At 58.8% G+C, this 21,827-nt stretch overlaps 1 protein-coding gene across 2 annotated transcripts in view; it reads left to right on the top strand.

The window, feature by feature from the left end:
- Nucleotides 1-21,827, top strand: part of COL5A1 (collagen type V alpha 1 chain) — a 141,851-nt gene that overhangs the window by 18,850 nt on the left and 101,174 nt on the right. For both annotated transcript variants that reach the window (XM_046022302.1, XM_046022300.1), the window contains exon 2: nt 16,643-16,810. In XM_046022302.1, the coding sequence (XP_045878258.1) occupies nt 16,643-16,810 (168 nt within the window). The remainder of the gene's footprint in view (nt 1-16,642; nt 16,811-21,827) is intronic.

Below are 21,827 nucleotides of genomic sequence, written 5' to 3'. Positions count from 1 at the left end.
CGTGCGGCTGGAGTCAGGTGTCAGAGAAACCCCGTCTAGGGGACAGGGAGCTAGAGTCTGTGTTTCAGGATGTTTGGTGAGAGATTCAGAAAGTCTGCTAATTCCCCGAATACCGTGTCGGATTTTCTTGACTACGAAATAAAGCGTACTTACCGCAGCAAACTGGGAGATACAAAACTGCCTTTTTCTTTTGCATTCTGTCTTAGTTCGGGCGGCTGTACCAGAACACCCCAGACGGGGCGGCTTCAAACCCACAGAAGTTTATTTCTCGTGGTTCTGGAGGCTGGAAGTCCAAGGTCAAGAGCCAGCCTGGCTGGGGGAGGATGCTTCTTCTGGTGCTTAGCCCGTGCCTTCTCGCTGTGTCTTGTGGGGGTGGGGCACAAGCATTCAGTAGCGCTGTCCTCACACTTTCCCCTGACCCTGGCCGAGCTCAGTTAGGAACAGTGGTGCACCTGCCTTGGTCACAGGCACTCCCCATGCCATTGCCGACTGTAAACAGCCCCATGGGCACTGGTCATTCACAGCATGCTCACGCTGGAGTTGACCTCTCTGCTCCCTGGGGTTGAACTTGGCTTGTTTCCAATCGTGTGTTGTTATAAATAACACCTGCGTGAACATCTTTCTGGTAAATCCTTTCTGCCTCTCATTATTTCCTTGGGGTGGATTCTTAGACGCTGACTCATGGCAGTAGAACACAGGAGTGTTTTAAAGTCCTTTTACTGCAGCTGTCATTCCAGCCAACAGCCGGTACTCGTTGCTGGGGCTACTGTGCCCCGGCGCAGTGTCCCTGGGGACCGACCCCAGGTGGGCCCCTGTGATAGAGTGGGGCTGCCCACCCGCCTTGAGGCGGTCACTGCTCCCCCTTGTGCTCCTGGGGGGCAGTGGGATGCTGTCATGTAAGGTCCGGACCTGGCTGGGCTGCCTAGGCCTCTAGGGTGTGGAGTTCCTCGCCTGGAGGGCAGAGCAGCACTCCCTGCCCCACGGTGTTGTCCTCAGAGGTGGGTCATTAATAACACTTAGCACTCACGTGCTAAGGGGGATGTCTTCTCCCGTTTAATCAGAAGACGTGCGGGACCTTCCGGGACCAAGTGGACAATCAGTAGATGCTCCCTGTGTCCCCTTTGCTCCCCTTCCTGTCCCTCGTGGTCTGTGTGTTTGCTGAGTTTCTGCTGTGGCCAGCTGAATAGAGGGTGATACCAGGTCCTGCTGATTGTAGGGTCCGCTCCCCACCAGGCCATCACACGGAATGAGTGTGCCCTGGAGCCCCAGGGAAGGGGGCGGGCTGGGGCTGGTACTTGGGATGCCGCAGGGGTGGGCGGGACAGCGGGCTGGCCTGGGCGGGGATAGGCTAAGGGATGAAGGGAAGGGCCCACCCACTTTCATTTGGGCAGTATCCTGGCTGGATGCTTGTGGAGGAACCGTCCAGTAGTGAGGGTGGGCGCCCCGTTCACTCTTGTACTCCGCGGCTGCCTGGGGCACTGACGGAGCCTGGCCACGTGGAATCTCCAGGGAGGGCGGGTTTTGGAACTCCACGTGGTCAATCCTCTAAGTGTGGGCCCGAGGAGTCAGCGGGGCTGGGGGTGTAGCTCAGACGCGATGGCTGTGAGGGCCCCTTCTGAGTTCTGCCACCGGTTTGTGGTGCGTCCTTCAGGGGAGCTGAGCAGTTTTGAGCGGTTATGTGCTCATTTCGTGTCCATGTGGCTGGTTCTGAGTCATGGTGAGAGTGTATTGAAGATTTGCTTGGCTCTAGTAATTGAAAAATGCCTTCTGGTCCTGGGGGAAGTAACGTAACATATTCCTCCAAAGGTCAGAGTGACCCGGTGCAATATTCTTTTACTTGGATCACATAATTGAAAAACATAATTTCAGCACTGCAACCTAGAACCAACAAAACAGCCCCGGGACCCTTCCGCAGCCGGGCTCCGAAAGCTGTTCCATCCGGGCCGTGCAGGGAGCTTTCGGGCAGGTGTGTGGGCCTTGCCTGGCCAGATGCTGGCTTTAATTTGGAAAGGGGATTATTCCTCTTAACATTGCTTATCACACTGTTTGCTTTGTGACATTTAATAGGGGGTGACACCATGTTCAAGGACTAATTTTCGTCTGTTTCTAAAGTTGTCTCTTCCAATGAGAATTTCCCGGCAGATTCCAGCCGGAGTCGGTGCTGGAAAACCAGCAAGCCGGCAGACAGGTTTGCCTTTCGTCCACGTTGCAGTCTGGAAGGGCAGGGGTGAGCTGGACTTGTGCCTTACCAAGGGGCCCCCTGTGAGGATGAGTGGGGTGGGGTGGCCCACTCCCAACGTCAGACTCAGGAGATGTTGCGTCCCTGGGAAGTGGAAATGCCGTTTTGTTTTATGAAGTTAAAAATTACAGAGGGGGCGCCTGGGTGGCTCAGTCGTTAAGTGTCTGCCTTCAGCTCTGGTCATGATCCCGGGGTCCTGGGATTGAGCCCCATGTTGGGCTCCCTGCTCAATGGGAAGCCTGCTTCTCCCTCCCCTGCATCCCCTGCTTGTGTTCCCTCTCTTGCTGTGTCTCTCTCTGTCAATTAAATAAAATCTGAAAAAAAAAAAAAAATTGACTCCCGGCTGGGCAAAGGTGAAAAGGTCTGTGACAGTCCTGTGGGTTTAGTTTTAGGTGGACATGGGGGGAGGACAATTATTTCATCATCATGTTGTTTCCTGTGGAACACTAATTGGCATTTATTATTCAATTGATTTGAAATAAAAGCAATACACACCCATCATAGAAATGTGAAAAACTATTGAACAGTATAAAGAGGAACATAAAAATGAACCACAATCCCTTCCTTGTTTAAACCATGATCCTGGTGATGGTTTCTATTCATGCAACCAAATAAATTACCAGCCGAACATTTTGATGTATTTATTTTCCAGTATTTGTTCCATGCCTGTGTTTACAAAATTAACATTACAGGCCACTTTGTAAGAGTTTTCAACTTAAAATATGCATAAATCTCAGTAAATGAGGAGTCAGAGGGAATTCCCTCCATCTGATAAAGGGCATTGATGTAAAATCTGTGTTGAAATCTCTCCCCACTGGGATCAGGTACAAGGCAAGGACATCTGCTCCCAAGAGCCTATTCAACATTGTGTGGTGATCCTAGACAGTGCAATAAGGCAAGAAAAGGAAACACGAGGCATGCAGATTGGAAAGGGAGAAGGGAAACTCTCTTCTTTGCAGACCAAGATGTAGATGTTTGTAGATGTTAAAAATTATAAAAACTTTACAAAAAAGTTCCCAGAAGGAATAAGTAAATTTAGTGCAGTCACAGGAGCCAAAGTCAATACAAAAAGTCACTCACTATGTCTAAAGTGTAGAGATAAACCGTTGGAAATAAAAATCAAAGCAGCCACTGCAGAGGTGACTAAACACGAAACAATTAGAGATATATTTGACAAAATAATTGTGCCCTGGAAATTGTAAAACACTGCTTAGAGGTATCAAAGAAGGTCTGAAGAGTTGGAGAGGTATACCATGTTCATGGACAAGAAGATTTAATATTGTGGAGGCATCATTTTCAGCAAAACAGATCTACAGATTCAGTGCAATGGAAATTAAAATCTTGGTAGGCATTTTCAAAAAATAGACATTGACAGGATGATCCTGAAATGTATATGGGAAGACAAAGGACCCCAAATAACAAAAATGTGAAAAAGAATTTAGAGGACTCCTCCTGTGTGATTGTAAGACTTATTCTAAAGCTACCATGATCAAAGTATTCAGGTGTGGACATAAAGATAGACGTGAAGAGCAACGGAGTAGAAGAGAGTCTATAGTCTCACTCCTATATGACTTTTGACTATGGTGCTAAGAAATTTCAGTGGTGAGAAGGTAGTCTTTATGGGCAAATGGTGCTGGAACAAATTTGCAAAAAAATAAAACCTGGACCCTTTACTTCAAATCATAGATAAAAAGTAGGATGGATCATAGATTCAAGTGTAAGATTTAAAACTATAAAGAATGAAACAAATAAAGAAATCCCCCCTTTATTAAAAAATGTTGAGTTAGGCAAAGGTTTCTCAGAAAGTACACAGAAAGTATGAACCATAAAAAACATTTAACACATTGGACTTGATCTAATTAAACGCTTCTGCTCTTCAAAAGACACTGTTAAGAAAATGGGAAGGTAAGCCACAGATTGGAATAAGATGTTTGCAAAAACACATATGTGATAAACACATCTAGAAGAGATAAAGGAGTGTTATATGGCTTGACAGTTGAAAAGATAAATGACCCAATTTAAAACTGGGCAGAAGAGTTGAGCAGAGATTTCATCAAAAAATGGATGAATGGTGCATTTGCATATGGAAAGATGCTTCACAGCTGCAGTCATCAGGGAAATGCAAATGAAAATCGCAAGCAGGTACCAGGGCACCCACACGAGCATTGGCCAGGATGTGGAGAAACTGTCCGACGTTATTGGTGGGAGAGCAAGCTGGGGCAGCCGCTTGGGAGGACAGTTTGGTGGTTTTTAGAAAGTCAGTCATACTTACTGGAGGACCCAGCAATTCCGCTCCTGCGTGTTTCCCCAAGAGGCATGAAAACCTGTGTCAATGGAAAGATGCACGTGTGAATGTTCACATGTTGCTTTATCACCCCAAACTGGGAACAACACAAATGCCCATCAGTGGGGAGATGGTGAAGCCAGTGGTGGTGGACCCGTGCAGTGGGATCCTTCACAGCGATAGCCAGAGTGGACATGTGATCAATGTGGGTATGGAAACATTATGTTCAGTGGAAGAGGCAGACACAAAGGCTATAGGGTATGATTCTATTCACGTGGCATTCGAAAAAAGGCCAAACTATAGAAAAAAGATGAGAAAATAGAAGCCAGAGGCCGGGTGTGGAAGAGGGACACGAGGGGCTTTTTGACATGATGGGAATGTCCTCTATCGTGACGGTGATGGGTGGTTCCAAAACCACACATTAGTCGGATTCCTGGGCTGTAGACTTAAAAAGAATGAATTTTAAAGAATGAATGTTACTACATGCAAATGATACCTCCAAAACACCAACTTCAATGAAACAAACAAACAAAAAAATGGGGCAGCTGGGTGGCTCAGTGGCTTAGGTGTCTGCCTTCGACTCAGGTCATGATTCCAGGGTCCTGGGATCAAGTCCCACGTTGGGTTCCCTGCTCAGCGGGGGGTCTGCTTCTCTGTCTCCCTCTGCTCCTTCCAGCGCTGCTCGTGTTTTCTCTGTCTCTGCTCTCTCTCTCTCAAATAAGTAAATAAAATCTTGAAAAGAATGAACAAAAAGAAAACCCAGGGGCATTTCCCCAGATGATTAAATACCCCTTTATTATTAATATCAGTGATCACTCAATTAAGTGTTAGTACCGTAAGTTAACATTAATATGACAATAAATAAATGAGTGTGTGATATTCTGCTATTCAGATGTCCAATAGTATGTTTGCTCACTGCCTCCCCCCCCAGGCTGGAACATTGACTTTCTTTCAATGTTTTTTGGTATTGCGCAAGACTCTGTGGCGAAGCTTTTTGAATTTTTATACTTTTTTGTCATTTGGTGTTGGAGGTAAATTCCCACTGGGTTCCCAGCCGTTTCAGTACCAAGTGTCACACTGTCTCCTAGAAGGTGTCCATTTGGGCTCCCATCTGTACTGAATGAGAATTTGCATCCTTGCCAAAATTTAGTACATTAAAAAAAAAAAAAAGTTTGCCAGTTTGATGGGAGACAAAAGAATCTTGCTTTAATTTGGGTGTATTTAACTACCGGTGACATCGAGCATGATTTATTTGTTGATTTCCCTCCTTAGCTGCAAGTTTCATAGACATCTATCAGGAGTGTTGCTGTTGTAAGTCTCGGCCTCCATTTGTTGCTGACTTCTTGACTATCCTTTCCTGCCTCTACACCATCCAGAACTTACCGTCTTTTTTAAAAAAGATTTTATTTATTTATTTGACAGATAGAAATCACAAGTAGGCAGAGAGGCAGGCAGAGAGAGAGGAGGAAGCAGGCTCCCCGAGGAGCAGAGAGCCCGATGTGGGGCTCGATCCCAGGACCCTGAGATCATGATCTGTGCTGAAAGCAGAGGCTTTGACCCACTGAGCCACCCAGGCGCCCCCAGAACTTACCGTCTGAATAGCAGTCCTCTGCTCTAGCAATCCTAGTTGGCTTGGAGCCTGCAAGTGGGGCTGGTGGGCAGGGACCCTGTGTCCACCCCACACCCCCCCACCCCTGGTCTGGTTGAACTGCTCCACTGGGGTTGGTGGGGTGGCCCTGGGCGTTGGCTGGGGACCTGGGTTCCCTTCACATGGGCCCCTCGAGGGACTGCTTGGGCTTCCTCGCAGCATGGAGTCTGGTTCCCAGAAAGACTCTTCCAAGGTGCTTTAAGCTGGGACCCAGAAGCTGGTGTGCAAGGCCTCCACTGCCTCCCACTGGTCATGTGGTCTTGGAATCTGCCTTCCCTCCCCATTCAAGGGAGGGGACATAGACACCACATCTTAATGGGCACTTAAGAATTTGTGGCCGTTCTAGAACGGCCACACTTAAAAAAATGTGTTTCGTATTTTGTCGTGGTTGTTGATACATATATGTAGGTTTTGTGTGGCTCTGTATACTTAGAGCATTTTTCAGAAGTGGAGGGGCATAGAGAGATGAGCAGACGTCCCCCTTCACCCCCTACCAGGGCTCAGCCCCTGCCCGGATGGAAGCCCCTCACTGTTGGGTGGGTATTGTTCTGGGCCTTTCTGTGTGTGCGTTTACATGACATGGTTTCAGGTTACATAGATAGTTTTTTATTTATTTTAACATGAAAGGGATGGCGCGCTGTGAATGTTTTTGTGATTTGCTCTTTTCACATGTCCTGGCAGTCTGCCCTGGGTCAGGCCAATGAGCCCAGCCCTTTCCCATGCAGCCTCTGCAGGGGATTTCATACCCTCAGCTTGTTTACTTAACCAGCTCCCACCTGGTGGGCATTTACCTGGTTCCATTCTTTGCTGTTACAAATGACTCTACCATGGACGTCCTTATACCTTTGTAGGGTTTCTGCAGAATTCAGCCTTGATGCGGGGAATGGCAGGTCAAAGCCTGTGTGTGTCCTAATTGGGATGCTGCAAAATTGTCCCCACGAAGAGTTTCCTCCCTTACCGGATTTATCTTGAGTGTGCAAAACACCATTTCCTTCACTTGTATGTTGGATGGTTCTGTTTAGTGGCTGGTGTTTAATGGTTAAACTTCTGTTTAATGGTTGGTTGGTTGGTTGCCTGGCTGGTTCACTGGTTGGTTCATTGTTTAGTTGATTGGTTGCCTGGCTGGTTGGTTGGTTAGTTGGCTGACTGTTTGGTTGACTGGCTGATTGGCTGGTTGCTCAGTTGGCTGGCTGGTTGGTTGGCTGGTTGGCGGGCTGGCTGGCTGGCTGGTTGGGTGTTTGGTTAGTTGGTTGGCTGGCCGGTCAGTTCGTCAGTTGGTTGGTGGGTTGGTTGGCTGTTTGGCTAGTTGGCTGGCTCGTTGGTTGTTTGGTTGGTTGGCTCTTTGGTTAGTTGGTTGGCTGGCTTGTCCACTCACTGTACGGTGTTTCCACTCTGGGCTATGCTCTCTCCTCCCACCGTGATTATGGAGGACATGCTTCTCTCAAGAAGCTCACAGTCCAGGAGATGGCAGGTCCCTTGGGGCATCTCCTGCTGGAGTCGGGGAGGGCACGGTGTGAGCAGGCTGTGGTGTGGCCCTGGGGTGTCACGGTTTATAGTGGGGCCTCTTGCTCTCCTTGAGCTTCATGAAGCCGTGGGGTTGCTGATGGACCCCACTTTGACTTGCCATCGTAGCTCGAGGGAGGGAAGGAGCCTGAGACTCTGTTGGTGCTACTGATTTTGGCCACCATTCATGGCTTTCTAGGACAGGCAGCTTCTGTCGTTGTGCCCCTTTGTAATAGGGAGACTGAGGCTCAGGGTGGTGGGGCTGCTGTTGGTTCCGGGGCGTGCGAGTTACCTGGTTCCATGGTGTGTCGGTTTATTTCATTCTGAGTCCTGAAGACCACGGCCCCGCCCCCAGGCAGGAAGCGTGTGCCCCTCCAGGGTGGGGGGCCAGTGGTCTGGAACCGCTCAGGCCAGTGCAGTCGAGGCCTTGCCCGGAGTCCGGAACGCCGGGAGGGTGTGCAGAACGGACGCCGACCTTCCACATGTGCTTGGCCTCCCGGAGACCCCGAGAGTGTCGCCGCGCGAGTGAGGCCCACAGCCCCGCAGTGACTGGTCCTACGTGTCCATTGCACAAAGCTGTTTGTGCGTCTGATCTAGGGCAGTTCTGGCCCATGCCCGCCCGGCCTCCTCTGCACACCCCCCTGAGCACTCCCTGGGTGCTGGGCCTGGGCAAGGCCATGGGTGCAGAGGGCCCCTGCCAGTGTGACCCCAGCTGGCCCGATGGCAGCCCGCCCAGCCTCTGGGCCTCATGGAAGCAAGTGGGTTGAGCCTGTGCCTGCAAACACAGCCAGCTCCAGCCCAGTGGAATCCGGCGCCTGGTGCCATCCCCACCCCTTTCCTCCAGAACAAGGAGACAAATTACCTCTGAGGAAACTAAGACTAATCATCCGGTTTCCCATCACGCCTGCGGGCTCCGCGGCTGGACCGGCTCCCGCTGGCAGCGCCCGTGCACACGCAGCCCCGGCCACCTCCCCTGGCCTGAGCCATCCTTGCAGCGGGCCGCAGGACTCCCGTCTGTGCCCTGTTCGGTCCGTAGCCCCTTGTGGAAGGATGCAGGGAGACGCAGATATGCGCCTTTGTTTCCGAAGCCGGCCAGAAGGCAGGGATGACCGAGGAGAGGGAGAAGGTGCCGAGGAGGTGTGGCGAGAAGCTGGACACGTGCCGTCCGCGCCAGGCCGGCGGGAAGAGACCTCCCGTGCCCCGGTCATGACGCAGGCTCCCGCTCCTCCGGGTGCTGGGTCTTAGGCCGGGTCTGGAGCACCCGCGGTCTTTGGCACAGCAGGAGCCAGGCCTGCTCCGTGAGGCTTAGTTGTGCCCCGACGGGACGTCCCCGGGCTGCCCTGCTGGGTGGGCGGCTTACCGCCTCGTGTGGCCCCGGACAAGGCCGAGGGCCTTCCTCTGCCCCCCCAGGACGGCCGCCCTCCTGTCCACTCCTCCTGCAGGGCTCCCTCCCGTGTGCTCGGCCGTGCCAGCCGTCGCTCACGGAAGGCCTGGTGGGCAGCGGGACGTCTTCCCAGGGGATGTGTGTGGGCTGAGGCTTCTCTTCTCATCGGGGGGTGCCCAGGCTGGCCTGTGGGCAGGTGCCCTCGGCCTAGGTGTTGGCACACATGTGTGTGAGCCCCGGGGGGCGCCTGGCCAGCCTCCGGCCATGGTGTGGGGTGGCGTGGAGATGCCAGGGGTCTAGGCCCTCAGCTCAGCTCCGGCAAGAGGTGGAAGGTGGGGGTCGCAGCCGCGGGAGCGAGTTTCAGACCCGTCCCGCCTCTGACGGCGCAGACCAGGAGAACTGCCTCCCCCACGGCGACGCTCTGTAGGAACGGTGCGCTCTTAGAGAGGGTGGTGTGGGCACACAGTGGGTGCTCGGGGCCTCAGCTGACCCCTCCCAGGTCGTGCAGGTGCACGGTGGGTCCTCTGGCCCTTGCTGCCCTCCTGTCCCTCTTTGACCAGACTCACTGCACTCGCTCGCCCCCGCCCCCCCAGCGTGTCTGTCCCCTGGCGGGAGGCCCTTCAGGGAAGGAGTACGAGCCGTTGCCCGCTCAGCAAGGCGGACCCTCCCTCTCCACCTGCTGCTCTCCTGTGGCCTCTCAGAGCCTGTGTGTGTCCTGGCTGCTGTCCTCCCCTCGCCGATTCCCCATTTCCTGGGCCGGGCTGGGCAGCCGGATGGCCCGTGATGACAGCTTGAGTGATCCGACAGGACTCACACCTCTCCAGGGTGACAAGTGCAGCGGGGACGGAATGCCACGGACATTTGCCGGGAGGGAAAGGCCGGTCAGGTCCCTGTGAAGAAGCTCATGGCCCCTGGGGCTTTTCCCAACGCTGAGCTGTGGCCTGGGGGGCTTCTGGGCCCCAGGAGGCTAGAGCAGGGATGGGGCGGCCGGCATTTCCCAAAAGCGGGGTGGGCGGGGCGTGTGGGCCGAGGACACCCCGCTTAGGAGCGAGAACCCGGGTTCGTGCGCACCAACTGAGCGAGGCCGGGCTGGGCTGTCCTGCATTTGGCCCTGACCTGCTGACCGGCTCTGTGACGGGCTCGAGGACCCCTCTGCTCCCGGCTGTCCGGGAGAACTTGAGGCTTTCAGTTCTGATCAGCTTTTCGTTCGTCCTTCCCCTCGCCCCAACGGCCCTCGCGCTCAGCACGCTGCCGTGAAGGCGCGGTGAGGACCAGGACGGGGTCAGCCCTCCCGCCTCCCGCCATCTCCGGGCTCTCCTGTTGGTTCACAGAAGGAGCACTCCCAGGGAACAGGTCCCGCGCCCCAGCATCCTTGCCCTCCTCCCCGCACCCTGTGGGGCTGGTTGTGGGGGCAGGGGGAGGCCTCGGCGCTGTCCAGCGGTCCCATCTCAGGCCGATGCGGCCCACACTGTGGCCAGGCTGCCCCAGGGCCGCGCCTGCTCCCATCCCAGGGCTGGCTGTGTCCCTCGCCGGGTTCCTTCCCTTTCACGGATGGTGGCAGGGAGGCTCAGGGTTGGAACCCACTTTCCCCAGGGCCGCGGCACCGCAGGCCGGAGGAGCCAGGACCAGAGTCATGTCAGCAGGGCCCTAACCCCAGGGCCCTCAGAGGGAAGGCGGCCTCGGGGGCACCTGTCCCGGCCGTCTGTCTAATCCAGGAGGCGGATGGTGCACGAGCGTACAAACAGTCACACAGGAAAGCTGCCTCCTTCAGCGGAAAACCTCCCCCAGGAGGCCGTGGCAGCAGGCCCCGAGCTCTCCCTTAGAAACTGAAAAACAGGCCAGAAGTGAGTGACGGGCATGGCGATGCGGGCCCCGTGCCGGGCTCGCCCCCGTGGGAGACAGACTGACAGGTGGTCAGGGATGCTGTAGGGGAGTCTGGTGGAGTCCCAGCTGGAGGAGTGGGGACAGCCAGCCCCTTCCAGCTGTGGGCTCCCAGCCAGGCAGGCCCTCGTGTCCCATCCTGCATGGGGCAGGGTGGGCAGAGCCAGGCTCGAATCCAGCTCCCTCTAGCTGCAAAAGTGCCTTAGTGGGGTCTAGGGGTGCTGAGGCCATGGGGGGGTGGTGGAGCCCTGGATGCTTGAGCAGGGTGGTCATGCTGTGCACTGCACAAGCCCAGGATCCATTCTCAGGGACCACGGTGGAGTGGTGTGTGTAATGCCGTGACCTTGGTGGGCTGGCAGCCAGGGAGAGCTGGGCCTTTCCGGCAGGCCGGGCCTGGTGTTGATGTTGGCAGAGGTGTGAGTGCTCGGTGATGGGAGCCACTGAAGGGTGTTCAGGGACCCGTGTTCCCAGCGTGGCAGCGAGCCTGACTTGCCCTGAGGTGACAGTCCCGGGGTCGGGGAGGGGGAGGACTTGGAGGCGGCCTGTCCAGGCCCTCGGCACGCTGGCCACCCCCTGCCCTTCTGCTTTGTTCCCATAGTTTGGTCACTGAAGAGGAATTTCAGTCACGGCCTCCAAAGGCTTGTTTGTTTTTTCAACCCGGTGGGCTGGCCTCCTTGATGGGGCCACGGAGGGCTGGCGGGAGGGCCTCAGCGCCGGGCCAGGGGGGCCTCCGCCTGTCCCCCTCGCTGGTGTCCTTTCCGGAAGCGGAGGAGGAAACTCGCGGGGACAGAGCAAGGGCAGGTGCGTGTCGGCGGGCGGCTGCGTGGTTCTCCGCCGACACGGAGGGCAGCGCTCGGGGGCAGGTGTCATGAGCATCTGGCGCCCGGCAGGGTCCTCCTGAGGTCCACAGCTGGGACAGCAGAAGGACATGACGCCGGGGAGTCAGCTCCCCTCATGGAGGGACGCAGCTGTGGCCACAGTGGGGTCACCACACGCAGGTCGGAGGCGAACGTGCTGTGCTTCGAGGACCCGTCGCTGGTTCTGCGCGATGCCTGTCCTGTGTCAGGGCCGGTGGGGGTCAGAGGCTGGGGTGGCCGTGTTGTTGTCCCCACTGTGCGCCAGCCTGCTCTGCGATTTCGGGACGGTCGTTCCCCTTCTCCACACCTGCCCATTTCCAGAAAAAGGGCCCTAGTCCCGGGGTGTCTGTGGTTCCTTCTAGCTCTACACTTAGAGGGTTCTGAGGATTTTGAAGGTGGTCCTTGAGGAAATGCCTACTTTTTCTTTTGATGTGGACGACGTTGGCTCTGCAGTGGGCAGAACCCCCTCCTTCCCTCCCGCCCCCACCTCTGGGCTCATCCTACGAGGTCACCCAGGTCCCCGCAGACACCCGGCGGAGTTGGGCCCCAGTCTCTGCCGGGAGAGCTTGCTGCTGGCAATGCTGGGCTGTGGCCTTTGCAGGGTGAGCCGCAGAGTTCTGGGGTCGGGGAGGCCTGGGGGTCCCAGCGCAGGGACTGAGTCTCCATGGCGTGGGGCCAGCATGGTTCCTGCTAGGTGCTGGGGAGGCTGCTTGCATACCTCTCGCCTCCCAGCAGCCCTGCAGGGAACCTGGGGTCTGGAGCCTTCTGAGCCTGTGTCACGGGAGGGCCACGGCTTTCCTGTCCCAAGGAGGGCCGGGTGCAAACGGGGGCTGTGCAGGTGACCATGGGATAAAGAAGGACCAGCCTAGACCCGCACCTATCCCCAGGGATCTCCAAGCCTGGGCGCTGATGGAGCCCGTCACTGTGGGGGACAGTGCGGAGGGTCATCTGATGAGAGGGAGGTGCTGGGATGCCCCGACTCATCCCGCCCGGGCCTGGGCTCTGGTGGAAGCCTGGGACCTGAGAAGGGACCAAGGGTCCTGGACATCTGGCAGGTGGACGGGACGGCCCTGATGAGGACACCCTGATGGCAGAGGAGCGGTGAGCTCGGGCTTAGGGGCCCCAGGCCTCGGGGGTGGAGGGTAAGTGCCCTCCCACTGGGGCTCTGGTCGTGAGTGGCCTGGCGGCGTCCGAAGGCACGTTACGGTTGCAGGCCCGGAGAGCAGGTTCTGATAGCCCACGGCCTGCTCCCTGAGCCCTGGAGGCCACAGGAAGCCATCCTGCTGTTCGCCTGTAGTGAGGGTTCGAAAACACACGGGGCTTAGAAAAGCAAAAACAAAAAATGAGAAAGCGAGAAGGTGAGGACTTGGAGCCCGAGGCCGGCTCTCACGCAGCCGCCCTGTGGGGAAGGCGGGGCTCTGGACCGTCCCCTCGAGCCTCGCTGGCCTGGTGACCGTGTGACCTGCTGGTGGTCGGCCACGAAGGCCCTGGAGTCACCGCTGGGGGCTACCTTGGTGCCTCACGTCCTGCAGCCGTGAAATGGGGGCAGTGGCCCCTGGCAGCATGGAGGCCTGCCGTTCCGGGCCCGTTCCGGCTGACGGGGGATGGCGGAGTGTGCTTCTGGGGGCGACGGAGGTTATCCTAGTAGGGTTGGTGGATGTGTGGCCCCTGGCCGTGTTCCCATCAGTGGTAAAATGTGTCGCTGGGGCCTGTGTGTCCTGCCCTGGGCCGTTCTCGTCTGTACCTGCTCACCATAGGTCAGTCCATGGATCCCAGCACAAGGTGGCCCTGGGCAGCGGTGAGCAGGGCGAGGTCTCACCAGGCGGGGGCCTGCTTTGTACACAGTAGCCTCAGGCACTAAGTGGGCCCTGGGCGGGGGCTTCAGTTCCCCACTCTGTCCCCACTGGGTGGCGGGGACACGCAGAGGTGATGCCTGCCCAGCTGTCACGGAGGAAGGAGCAGGGACGGCTTGCTGCTTGTCCAGGAAATGTGCCCAGGGCAGCCTTTGCTGCTGGAGCCCGTGCCTCTGGCTCCAGAGAGGGGATGACCTCAAGACCTTCTCCCGGGTGGAGTGACATGGGACTCAAAGCCAGGCACACCTGTCCCCAGAGCCGGCGTTGCTCCCCAGGGCAGCAAGGGCTCAGGTTTCCTAAGAAACTGCCCTTTGAAGGGGAGGCTCCTTGTCAATGGGAAGGAAAGTCCACGGAAGTCCTGTCCTCCAGATGCCTCCCAGGCCCGTCCCACACCTTTCACACAACTTTGAAGTATTTTTTTAGCCCTGGCACCAGGAGCCCCTGGCCGGCGGGAGGGGTGGTGTTAGGCCTGAACGGTCTGGTGGCCTTTTCAACTTGTTTAGCAGAGACCCATAAACATGTCCCGGAGGCTTCTGGAAAACAGCTCTCTGGTCAGCAAGCGAGAAAACAGGTTTGCAGGCTGCCCATCTGGGAAGAGCCTCCCCAGCTAGTGGGATACGAGCCCGAGGAACCCCAGCTGGGATCTTTGATCCATCCCCTGGCCTCCGCCTGCCTTGGACCGGAATCAGGGATGAGCCAGAGCTTGGAGCCGTGTCACTGTGGCCGGTGAGCCGGCAGCTGGCACGGCTGTCTCTTCCCACGGCCCGAGCCCAGGCCTGGCCTCTGCTGGCCCCTGTGCCTGATGTCAGGTGACGGGCTTTGGCCAGGGCTGCAGGGGAGCCGGTGTGTGGGGGCCTGGTGCCGAGTGCTTTGGAGGCCCCCCCCCCATGCGTGGAAGGGCCGTCCACACCGTGTGCTGGCCAGGCCCCGGGTAGGCGCTGAGAGCCAGCCCGGAAAATGTGATTCACAGAGGCCACAAGAGGCCATGATGCTGTGCATGAGTGGAGGTCAGTCTGGACCGGGAGTGTCCTGGGTCCCCATGCTGTCCCTTCTTTAAGGGTTCCCACCCACCCCCATGTGTCCTTGGTTATAGTGACAGGTCTGCCGCTGAGCTGGGTGGTGGAAATGACGTTGCCGGGGGCAGAATTCTGGGGTCTGGGGAGCACGGTGTTCTCAGGGCCCGGCCCAGGCTGCCGTTCTCCCATCCTCGTGCGTCGCCGTGTGGGGAGGGGGACCCGAAGGGGACCGTCTGCACCCGCCAGGTCACCGTCTACTGGATCAAGCCATGCCTGAAGAGGGACCATCTACATTAGCCCTGGGTGCCATGGCCCGGCCCAGCTCTAGGCCTGCCCTCCTGGGCGAGGGGCCTCTGTCAGGGGCTTGCTGAACGAGCAGTGAGTGGGCACAGGCTTTGGGTCTCTCTCCCCCTCCCCTGGTTATCCTGAGCTCCAGGTACAACTGCCGGCTCTGGGATTCCTAGGACCGGAGAAGGGGAAACCGATGCTGGGGGAGGGGTTCGTTTCTCCCCTCCAAATCCTCCGCCACAATTAGAGAAGTGGGCTTGGCTCTGGAGCGAGTCTCGGGCATGTATGTGGTCACCTGTCTGGGGACTCTGCGTCAGCCTCGTGGTCACACCAGCAGTGGGGGCTGATTCTACTAACCCGAGCCACCCTAAATGTAAGGACAAGCTTACTGGCTATTGTAGATGGACCCCCTTCAGGCATGGCTTGATCCAGGGACTCAAGCCCTGTGGCAGGAGTCTGTCTCTCCCTCCCAGGGAGGGCGGCCTGCTGCTCCTAATTCACCGTCCCTGGTTGGGGCCCCAGAGCCGGGAGGACCCAGCAGGGGATTTAGTCTGGCCCTTTGCATTCTCTTGGCACTTGGCACCTGGAGGTGCTGTGCCCTGACTGGCCCAGCGGCAGGGGTGGAGCCAGTCCCCACCCCCACCCCCCCACCCTGTAGGCAGGTGGGTGCTGGCCCCTGGTCTCCCCGAAACCCAGGGCCGCACCTGCTGCTTGCACAGCCCAACCGTCCCACTCCAAGTGAGAGTTTATTTCCTCGGCCGGGACTCCTGGGGCCTCTTGTTTGCAGGAATGGGAGCTGGCGCTCGCCCTGAGGTCTGTTTGGGGCAGGTGTGTGGATCCCGGCTGTGGTCTCAGAGCCTGGCGGTCCCTGCTCTTCCTGACGAGAAGGAGGGAGCCAGGACACAGGGGGCCGGCTCTTGCTGCAGGACGTGCTCTGGCTGCGGTGGGAACGCCCTCAGGCTCTGCAGCCCTTCTCTGAAGCGCCCCGATGGAGGGTCCAGAACTTTTTGGAAGGGATGCACGGATCCTCTCCTCCCTTGGCCTTGGTTCCAACTGTTTTGCCTAGGCATAGGTCCTCTGGGGGAAATGGAAATTGGCTCTTGCTGTCAATAGTGATGGGAGAATCGCATTTTGATCGGGTGACCACGGTGGCTAAAATGTGCCAGCGGTCTCTGTGGTTCTCGTCCTGGTCACACTGGACGTGCTGACCGCCAGGCTGCAGCGCAGAACCCGCGAGCTGCCGGTGCCTCGCTCCGGAAGACCTCCGTCCCTCCGCAGCCGCCCCCGTGAGCAGGGGCGTCCGTCCAGGCCGGCGGCTTGCGTCTGGACGGCTTTCCCAAGATGGGGTGGGAGAGGGTGTCTGGGTCCCTCCAGCACCTGCCCGTGGGGGATGACGGGGCCGAGGAGCCAAGTCCGCAAACTTGGGGAGGGGAGGCCGTGGGGGCGCGGGGGGCGAGTGATGGTTCGCTCCTGGTGCGTGGCGCAGCTGGAGCTGGCCCGGGAGCAGCGTTCTGGGGACGCGCACGTGTGCTCTTCTCCGAGCGGCCCATCCTGCACCCCCGAGCCCCCCCAGTTTCTCGGTTGGTTTGGAGCTGGTTCCCATTGCCATGTGTGTGCTTCCGGCCGGTGGCCGGTTCTGTCTGCTGGGCTTCCCCTGCGGCTAACCCCGGCTTCCCTTTGCCCTTTCAGCTCAGCCGGCAGATCTCCTGAAGGTCCTCGATTTTCACAACTTGCCTGATGGCATAACCAAGACAACAGGCTTCTGTGCCACGCGGAGATCTTCCAAGGGTCCAGATGTCGCTTACAGAGTCACGAAGGATGCCCAGCTCAGTGCGCCCACCAAGCAGCTGTACCCTGGTAAGAGACGCGTGTGTGTTCCGGGAGGAGGGACGGAGCCTGTGTTCCAGGCGCGGGGCTGGGGTGGGGACGGGCGTGTGCGGGGACAGGTATGGCCGCACCCGCCCACCTCCAGCCGGGGCGCAGGGCGGGGTGCCTGTGTGGCCGGGGAGGCACACTTGGCTTTCCGGGAAGCCCTTCTCCGGGGGCCGCTGTGGTCTCATTCTGGTGAAACAGCCCGGGCGGCCTCCCCTTGCCCTTCCAAGCAGGTGTCTCTTCCGCATAGACAGGCTGCCTCGACGCCACACGCAAAAGGGTGACCGCTGGTTCTCCCGTGACGTGGCGAGGGCGAGAGAGACCCAGGGTCGTGGGAAGGGACGTGCGCCGGAGCAGAAGGTCAGCTGGGGCGGTGACACGAAGAGCCAGGAATGGGGCGTCGGCCGCAGCCAGAGGGTGCGGGCTTCTTAGGAGAAGCAGCTGCCGGGTGCCAGATCGCTGCCCTGAATTCTGTGCCCGGGCGGGGGGCGACGTTGGCTGCTGACATGGGCCGTCCCAGTTGTCCCTGTGGCCCGGCTGTGGATGCTGTGGGATAAACACCCCCTCCCCTGGGGTCAGCTAAACCCTCGGGGCTTATCTGGATGTGGGTTAGCAGCCCATGATCCATCACCGAGCCCCCTGCCCCCGCTTAAACGAGCTCCTTCTGATTCGGGTCAGAAAGGGGGGGCCAGGCAGGCACCCCCCCCCCCCCGGCAGGCGGCTGCTCCGTGGGCTGTAATACACTGTCATTAGGGGAGGATTTCGCTTCACTTTTTGGTGACTTGGCTGTGACCCCGACGTTGGGCAGCCCATGGACAAGTCATGGTGTCTCTGTGCTCCCGCGTCCCCCACGGGGTCCCGAAGGCCACGCTCCTTCAGGGGCTCCGTGCTTGCTTCTGGTGCCCCTTGCCCTCAGCCCGCCTTTGACCCACGGGCCCTCAAGAGTCTGTCCCCAAGAGAGGCTGGGTCGGCCCTTTTCACGAAGGTCACTTCGGGTAGATGAGGTCAGTTGGGGCACTGGGTCCCCTCCAGGACCTCCCGGGAGCCCACCTCTGCATGCCCGGCTGCCCTGGGCTTCAGATGAGGTCACGGTCAGGCCCCCTGCTGTCGGGCCGCTGGTCCACATGTCCCCAGAGCTCTCCCTCCGCTTCGGGGCTGAGCCTGTCTTCTAGAATCACCCACCGGGCGGCTTGCTCTCATCTCCGCCCCACATCCCCCTTGTCCCCACATTCCCCCATCCTAGAGAGACCGAGTCACCCCCTGGAGCCCCGGGGGTGACTGCCCCAGGCCTGGCGGCTGTGTGGGGCGTGCACGATGCCGTCCCCCTGCCAGGCCGGGGAAGCCAGGCGTCCTGCCGGGCACGGATCTGCCATCAGTCTGATCCCTGACGCCCCGCTCAGGCTGAGAGTCTGTCCCGCCCTCCGGACACTGCACGGATCCCGGGGATGGAGGAGTGACGGGAGATGGGTGTGGGTCCCTCACCTGTAAGACAGGCACAGTCTCTCAGCCTGTGTTTCCCCTAAGCTCTGGAATTAGTGACTTGATGAGACCGTGTAAACGCTCGGACAGGGTCTTCTGGTCACGATCGGCGTGGGGAGCGGGACAGGATCGGGCAGAGGCAGCCCCTCCTCACGCCCAAATAAGGCTGGAGACGGCCATGGGCTGATCTGAGCAGGAGTTTCGGGGGCGGGGGTCCCTTCTCCGAATCCCAAAGTGTGGAGTTCGTGAAAGCAGCCACAGGATGGTCTTCCAGGCCAGCGTCGTGTGCCTGTGGCCTCGGGTGTGACACGTGGCTTCTGTCCCTTCTCTCTTGGACCCTGGCTGACCTTTTCCCTGGGAGGCCCGTCTCCCGGGTCAGGGGGCAGCGTGGCTGCATTTTGGATGCCCGTGTCTGCGGGCCGAGCCAGGGGTCAGGCGGCCTGAGTGAGTGTGAACGTGTTTGAACGAGTCTTAGAACAAAGGACGCCCGTGTCCGGGTGACTCGTGGCGGTGACGAGAAGACCCCGGAGTTGCCCAGCTGCTCTGAGGACACAGGGCCCGTCGTGGGCTCACGGAGCAGCGCTCTATGGCCAAGGCCGAGCTTTGTGGGGGCGTGTTCTTCCCCCAGCCTGTGCCTGTCGCGGGTGAGCCCGTGGCGCCCACCATGCCCGTTCGCCTGTCGGGCGACTCTCTACGAGCCATCTGCGGTCCCGGGCTCCCTGGGCCAGGGAGTCAGGGTGGCACAGTGAAGGCCCGGCTGAGGGGCCGCCCTCCTTCCGGTTTGGTGATGTCTGCACCTGCTTGCCGGATGGAGACATGTGTCCTCCCTGATCCCGAGGGGCCTTCCTTGTCTCGCTTACACCCAGTGGTCCAGGTCCTGCGGTCAGTGGGACCCCATAGCGTGACTGTAGGCATGGGCCTTTCCTGACATTTGGCCCTGGGTGGCCCTGACAGGCTGTAAGGACAAGGCAGAGCCCAGAACTGGGACACTTTGGGGGGCAAGCCAGGGAGGGTGACCCTGCTTTCCTGGGGTCTCGGGGCCTCACCACTGTCTGCCTGCGAGGGGGCATCAGTGGAGGACAGTCCCAAGAACCTAGAAGAAGCCATCGTGGATTCTCCATGAATATGGAGGCCGTGTGTCCCACTGGGCTGCCCTGACTTCCGGGACCCCAGGACACAGCGAGCTTCCCCAAGATCCCCAGCCCCCCTCCACGCTCCTGCCTGGGATTGGGGTCCTCTCTCCAGTTGTCGTCTGTCTGGTAACCTCGGGGCCACTGAGCCTCCCTTCACGTTCGGGATCTGAAACCGGGCTGGGATGTGACAGTGTCCCCTCGTCACAAACCCCCTTTGGCCTTTGCCCCAGTCCTTCCCTCCAGGGGGGCCTAGGGCTCCAGATCATCTCCGGCCCAGCAGAACGTCCTGCCCGGGAGCTGTTCGCTTAGTAGGATTCAGTTGAATAGTGATGCCTTTATTAAGTTCCTGCTGTATACCCAAATGGCCCCAGTGCCCTTGGGCCTCAGCGGAGGGAACAGGAAATGACCTCAGGAAGTAATTGGGCCTCTCCCCTGCGACTCTGAGAAATCTAGTGGGAAGGGCGGGACCCAGACACTGATCCCTGATGGCCCAGACAGCGCGGGTCATGGAGCTGTCTGCGTCCCGCCCACACCACGCCTGGAACAGACCATCTCCGGGACGTTAAAGCCGGTGCATGTCGCCAGCAGGGAGATTCATGTCAGGCATAAGTTATCCTCTCAGGCTCTCTGAGCCGAGATCTGCTCGCACGGGGGTGTAGACACTGGGACACGGTGTCCTCACGAGCTGGGGGTCAGGGCCCCCTGGGCTGTGCTCTCGTTCCCCGATCTTCTGTGTTTCAGACGGGACGACGGCTGTACATGGCATGGCGTCGTCTTGGGCTGGGCTGGGGCCGGTGACCCTTGAGATGCCAGGGAGGGACCGTGCCTGTGCCGCTCTGGACCCGGACAGTGGCTCCAAGCTTGGGTCAAATGCCCCCCAGGCCCCTTGGTGCCCGTCCACCCCCAGGAACCCAACAGGGCCCCAAGGTCCTGCCCCTGGCCTTGCAGTCGGGGCTTCTCCTGCCCAGTGGCTGCTGCTCCCCCGGGGGGGTAGGGCTGAGGCAGTGGCTCTGACTCCCCTCACGTCCCACGTGTGGAGGGACAGCATGGAGCCGAGGGCTCTGTGACCCTGGTGACCTCAGCACACCTCTTCCCAAAGGCTTCCTGTCTGCGTGGAAGGGGGGCCTGACTCGGCCTGTCCTGGGACGGATGGCCGTGCTGCCCAGCGTCACCTCACAGTGGGAAGGGACCTGAGACGACCCTTTGGGGAGGGAGACCCTAGCCTGACCCCTGGGGCTGGGGGCCTTGGGCCTCCGTCTCCCCATGGCACCTTGGCTGGGGGCGTGGGGCCCGTGGGGCGGACCTCTCAGCTGCCTTCTGTGTCTGCCTGGGACCTCATGCGAGTCTTTGAGCTGCAATTTGGGGGCCCGTTGGTTTCCCTGATGGAAGCAGCCTTGGCCTCTCTTGCCCTTGGCTCGCCCTGGCAACATCTCCCCACCCTGGGTCCTGCAGAGGTCACGGAAGCCACAGCCAGGCCGTACCCCTCCCCACCCCGGGCCTGGTGCCCTGAAGGTCCCCTTGTGCCCGACACGGCACCCTGCCACTCTGGGCTCCCTTGAGCAGGAGCAGAGGCCCCCGCCCGGCCGCACCGGCTTTGTCAGCAGAGGGCGCTCACGGGTAGCGTCTCCGCAGTGAGCGGCCCTGACCGGAGCTCTGCAGCCCCACAGGCCTCGGGGTCAGCTGCTCCAACTTGTCACACTGGGTCTGACTACAGGGTCGCTCCTTATCCAGGTCCGTAAGCCAGGTCAGAGCCCCTCTTCCGCGAGGGTGCCCGTGCCCACGCCTTCTGGCCGGTGCAGCGGAGTGTTTCCTGGAGGCTCCGGGGACCAGCCACGCTTGCTCCGTGCCCGGGGCCCGCGGCAGAGCTGCTCCTCCCCGGCAGCATCGAGGGGAGGAGGCGCCGAGATTTCCTGCCGTGGCCCGGGGAAGGGCGCGCGTCTGTGGGGAGATCCGGGGCATGTGGAGCAGGCCCACGCTCCCCTCGGTGGGCTGGCGTGGGCCTGGCCGTTGATGACCTCGTGGCCTTTCTGTCCTGGATCGTAAAGAGCATTCCCTGCCATTAACATACGGGGTTTGCTGTTTTTCTTCCTTTTCAAAATTTGGGTTCAGGTCTTCCCATTTCTTTCTACTTATCTTCTGTTTCGTGTATTAGCCAGGAGATGTGATCCCTGCCCCTGGCCTCCCTCCACCCCATCTCCACCCCCCTCCCGAGGGCACTCGAGGAGACACAATCTGCTAGGTGCAGCCTTAGGCACTATGGAGGGTATGAAGACGCATCTGAAACAGCCCCTGCCCCGAGGGAGCGGACATTCTAGGAGGTTCTAGTCAGGATTTATACACAGATGTATTGAGGTATAGGAACCGAGGAGATACATTGAAGGCTCATTGAT

This window comes from Meles meles, chromosome 11, assembly GCF_922984935.1.
Source record: "Meles meles chromosome 11, mMelMel3.1 paternal haplotype, whole genome shotgun sequence".
Lineage (NCBI taxonomy): Eukaryota > Metazoa > Chordata > Mammalia > Carnivora > Mustelidae > Meles > Meles meles.
The sequence above is the reverse complement of the archived record's forward strand: the minus strand, read 5'-3'. Positions and strand labels throughout refer to the sequence as shown.